The 4,814-nt window shown below is 41.9% G+C and overlaps 1 protein-coding gene and 1 long non-coding RNA gene across 4 annotated transcripts in view; one reads left to right on the plus strand and one right to left on the minus strand.

The window, feature by feature from the left end:
* The window catches only part of LOC116687861 (uncharacterized), a 5,687-nt gene extending 3,964 nt beyond the window's left edge, over window positions 1-1,723 (plus strand). Inside the window, exon 3 of the long non-coding RNA XR_004331649.1 lies at window positions 1,712-1,723. This is a non-coding gene — a long non-coding RNA (uncharacterized LOC116687861). The remainder of the gene's footprint in view (window positions 1-1,711) is intronic.
* Window positions 1-4,814, minus strand: part of pdzrn3b (PDZ domain containing RING finger 3b) — a 95,249-nt gene that overhangs the window by 8,885 nt on the left and 81,550 nt on the right. For all 3 annotated transcript variants that reach the window (XM_032513546.1, XM_032513545.1, XM_032513547.1), the window contains one exon: window positions 964-1,217. In XM_032513546.1, the coding sequence (XP_032369437.1) occupies window positions 964-1,217 (254 nt within the window). The remainder of the gene's footprint in view (window positions 1-963; window positions 1,218-4,814) is intronic.

Below are 4,814 nucleotides of genomic sequence, written 5' to 3' on the forward strand. Positions count from 1 at the left end.
CACACACACACACGCACACACACACACACAAAGAAACAGTTGGGAATATGCAAATATGCATGACCTACACCATCATTTTAATGCGGCTGTGTGCCCGGGAGGAGCTGCCATCTCCAGTAGATGACAGTGACCTTTTTCCCTTTAAATTTAAGACACATCCCGTCTGATCACAGCTGTGTGGTCCAAAGAGGAAGGTAAGGTGTGTTACTCTCTTAATGAACTATTAAGGTGAAAAGTCTGACTGTGTCTCTGAGAGTGAAGTGACCTTTTTAACATTGCTGAGCTCTGACACCAAAGAATTGTTGTAGCTTCTCATTTAAAATGGATTTTCTGGAAACGTGTATTTTAAAAAGGTCAGTTTCAGGTCAATCGGTCTCAATTGGACATCTTTTTTTCCTTGTTTGTATATGAAACATTGTGGTTCAAATTATTTTCAACTGAGGAGGTTGTCAGCCAACTGTCAGCATACCCAGCTCTGTCTTGGCAAATACTAGGCTAGATTAGGCTAGATTTTTTGGGTGTTGATCAAAATCTGAATCAATTCTCCTCGCGCTCGCACCAGCACTTCATCCAGCTATGGGTAGAATTAAGAAGGCGTTCAGACCCAAAAATTGCATGGGGCTGTACTGGTGTGGGACGATGAAATACGATACAGAAGTGCTTGTTTGTGTAATAGATTTCTGTGTTCTTGATCTGATTTCACAAACTTAAAAAAAAAAAAGGAAAGACCCTTCTGCCAAGGCAGCCCTAAATAAAATTCTCTGTTGACTTGTGTATAATGTGTGTGGTTGTACTTGGGTATGTAAACATATTTGTGGATATATGTCGGGGCATGGATGACCACATGTTTATTGTATGTATTGTTTGAACAATATATATATGCTAGTGGTTCAATGTCTAAGCTGTCTATTCATTTTAGTAGCGTTTTCTTTCTAGTTCTTCATGAATGGAGTTGGTACTCACTCCTCTGGAAGTAGATACTCCTCCAGCTCCGTCATGGGGGGTGAAGATGGAGACAGCTGGGTGAGGGCCATGATGTGCTGGAGGGAGATGTCGGTCTGGGTGCTGATGTCTGAGACCTGGGTGTCACTAGCCGGGCTGACCACTTTGGGACGTGGGGCACGGCGTAGAACCTGGACCATGATGGGCTCCTTGGCGGTGCGGAAGGCCTCCACCGCCTGGTCGTGGGTGGCCTTGGACAGGTCCTTGCCATTGACCTGGAAGAAGACAAAGATGAGAAACGAATCAGCAACTTTTGTTAAGGATTCTGTATGGTTTTTTGGTGGAGAAGAAACAGGAAGAAAATGGAGGATTGAAAAGATGCAAGCTTTTTATTCCTTCCATTTGTTTTTGGGATCTCTTATACTGAAGAGGATATTTATTATTGAAACTGATGTGATCATCATTTCTGATGTTTAAGGCCTCACATGGAGCACTCTGCACGGACAAGCTTGGCTGCAATATTCTGTCGGAGAAATGACTCATTACTGCTCAGTCCGTTTCACAGGGTTGCAGTTGGGCCGCGTAGAATAAGACCTTAATTAGGATGAGCCTCTTTTTAATTAATCAAGATCATTAGCTGAGGCTGCATGGAGGAGCCCTCATTTAGCTAAGCTATCTCTCCGCAGAGGATAAATTTCCCCCCGGTCAGGGACAGTGGAGTGGGTGCCGCCCGTTAACCTGAGATTAATTTTAGTAAAAGGCTGCAGAGTGTTGCAGAGAATAGGCCAAATTAGTTTTTTTTGAGCCACTTAAGTTGTCTGTGTGCGGATGAAAGTCCCTTCTCTGAATGGAATACTATTTTGATTGTGCTTTGGCCCAAATGGCGCTGTAAGCATCTTCTGTTGGAGCAGAAAGTGGAGACGTAAAAGCCCAAACATTATTTAACCCAGTGAACTTTAGAATTAAAGTCTCCTGTGGCTGACTGAATGAATATCCCATCGTGGGTCATCCCACTGGCCCTCTGACTTTATCAGGATTAACACAGAGCTGCTGTTTCGCTTTCAATCACCGTATCATACAGATTTAGTTGGTTTGTGATTTTGTGCTTTGATAGAATCTCAGCCTGGGGCTCTGCTCATTTCACAGACTCAACACTCCCTCCTCCTGCCTCTCCAAAGCAGACATACACATGCTCAAAGCTTTCTTTAGAATCAAGTTACTTACTAGTATGCAGAATTGTACGTCATTAGGCGTGCCATTAATCTTTAGCGTCCTATCTCACTCCTCCTGACCTCTAAAATACATGCAAGTCCATGTTTGAGGATTCATTTTCTGATAAACGTGGCTGGTTGGTACGCCTGCCTCTGGCTATGGTTGTCTCATTCGAATTCAAGGCACACTTTGCAGACTTAACTGTGGTGCTGCACATAAGGAGAAGCAGCAATAATAAATCTCCAGGGAATGAATGCTGTATATACAGTACATAACCTGACTTTGACTAGACAATGTAAAAACTTAGCAAATATTTCTATAAAGGAGTACATGTGGAAACCAAAGGCACTGGGCTGGTGTGTGTGTGTGTGTGTGTGTGTTAAAAAAAAGAACAAAGGCAGGAAAAGGAGGGAACTTAATGTAGAAGTCAGAAGAGGCTATGTGCCCACTAATAACCAGAAGAGATTAATGCTAATCCTGGGTCTGCAGGATAATTGGATCATCTCAGTGGACTTCAACTTCTAGTTGCTCTACATCAAAAATGAAACGCTCATCTATTTGCAGTTCGCTCTGAATAATTTGACTCTGAGAAAAACGAGTTATCATATCACAGAATAATAATGTATGAAATCCCACTCAAAACAAAACTAAACAACCTTGAGAGTTGCAAAGAAAAAAAAAAAAACACCTGTCTTTGACTGTGAGCTGCAACACAAGCAAAACAAGTAACAAGTAACATCACACCATTACAGAATGCATCTAAATTGCTCTCTGTTGTTGCTGCCGGTATCAGTAATAAGCCTTCCTGAAATCACATGGGACCTCACATCCTCAACCATCTTTGTTTCCCACAGCGAGCCATGATGTTGTACATCAGCTGAGAAATACAAGCGCCTTTGTGCTTTATTCTCTCTGCATGCAGGCTCCAACAGTCAAACCTGGTTGCCAGGAATCCCGGGGCTACTTGAAGTCAGTGAACCAAAGACAAAGCCTTTAGCCCCCGTCTTGTTGAGCCTGGAGAATTCTGCCTCAGTGCCCTCAATGGGGGAAGTCTCCTCCCAGCTGTGGAGGGGGTCCCACAACCTCCATTCACTACGCTCACCTCTGACACAGAGCGGCCCTTTGCAGCACACTGGGAAAAAACACACAACACTCCTCTGACACAATACACAATGCTTCACCACCACTGGGCTCTCCAACTTAGAGCTGGGCGGTATGGAGAAAATCACATATCACGATAATCTTGACAAAATACATCGATGTCTATATTGCGACGATATTGTATGACCATTGGTGCTTTCACAAAATATTGCCACAATGAGATTTTAGATAAACACCCATCAATAAGGTCGATATAATGACTAAGTGGCTAAAGGCAAATTATAAAACAGCTAGTAAGTCTGGTAAGTTTCAAAAAATGACTTCACTTTACTGTAATAACACTTATGCCATATTACGATATCCGAAATCTAAGAAGACATCATATATCGATATAATATTGATATATTGCTCAGCCCCATCTCCAACTTTACCATGTTAACCCTCTGCCTTAACCTTTGTGTTGAGAAATATGGGTCTATTTTAATTACCTAAAAATAACGTGGATGATTCCATACAACGCACTTTGTAATCACAACATAAGTTTAGATCTCTACTTTCATTACATTTTTGATGTTTTGTTAGATCTTTTAGCATTTGAAAAAGAAATTAAAATGTTTCAAAACAGTATTGTCACTGAACTTTGGCATATTTCATTCTGTGATTATCCTTCCTTTAATGTCAGCCTAAATTATTCATAATTTAGTTTTTTTTAACTCAAGGACTAGGTATAATTTTCAATTAATGACGTTTACTAACCACAAATTCCAAAAATAAGTGTAAAACTGGTAATAAGTTGGCGTTAGTGGTGTTTATACACGGTAGTGAAAAGAAGTGTAAAACCAAAAAAGCCAAAAACATTGAAAAAGGCCTGTCAAAAAATGGAATTCAGTTTGGACCCGGGAGGACGACAAGTGCATGGTCCAATGGAAGACAACACAAGGGTTAAACCAGCAAAAAGCACAAAACACAAGCTGATGCAGTAATGAGGGAAAGGAACCATACTCTGAATGCCTCCTTAACTGTAATCGAAGGCTAGATTCACCTTTGCAAACGCTTGAGCTGTGGTTCATGTTGACACAGCGCAACGATGACTGACACGCAGAAATGACACTGGTGCATCCTCCGAAAGGGGTCTTTGTTAAATCCATTTTAATTACAAGAGGGAAGCAACGCCCTACTTAAAAGAATAGTAATTAGGTCTAAATCACATGTCAGCTGTGTCGGTGTTCGGTGAGGAATTTACACAGCTGTGGCTCTGCTATTCACTGCCTGTTTTCTTTAATTAAAATATCACATTTGACCTCTGGTGCAACAGTGGAATCGGGAACCTGTAATCCTTGCACAGGATTTGGTTTAGGCTGTTTCAGAGCAAACCGGGATTTCAGATTTCATGAGATATCTACGCCAGTCTTCAGCGCTCTGGGAAATAATTAGGAGCAGCAAGAGTCGGCCGTGTCCCGAGCACCGGCGCGGTGTCTTCCACGGAACGCAAATTAAGCCGTATTGAGATGCTGATATGGGAATATGCTGGTGTGTGTGTGTGTGTGTGTGTGTGTGTG

Source organism: Etheostoma spectabile, chromosome 4, assembly GCF_008692095.1.
Source record: "Etheostoma spectabile isolate EspeVRDwgs_2016 chromosome 4, UIUC_Espe_1.0, whole genome shotgun sequence".
Classification (NCBI taxonomy): domain Eukaryota; kingdom Metazoa; phylum Chordata; class Actinopteri; order Perciformes; family Percidae; genus Etheostoma; species Etheostoma spectabile.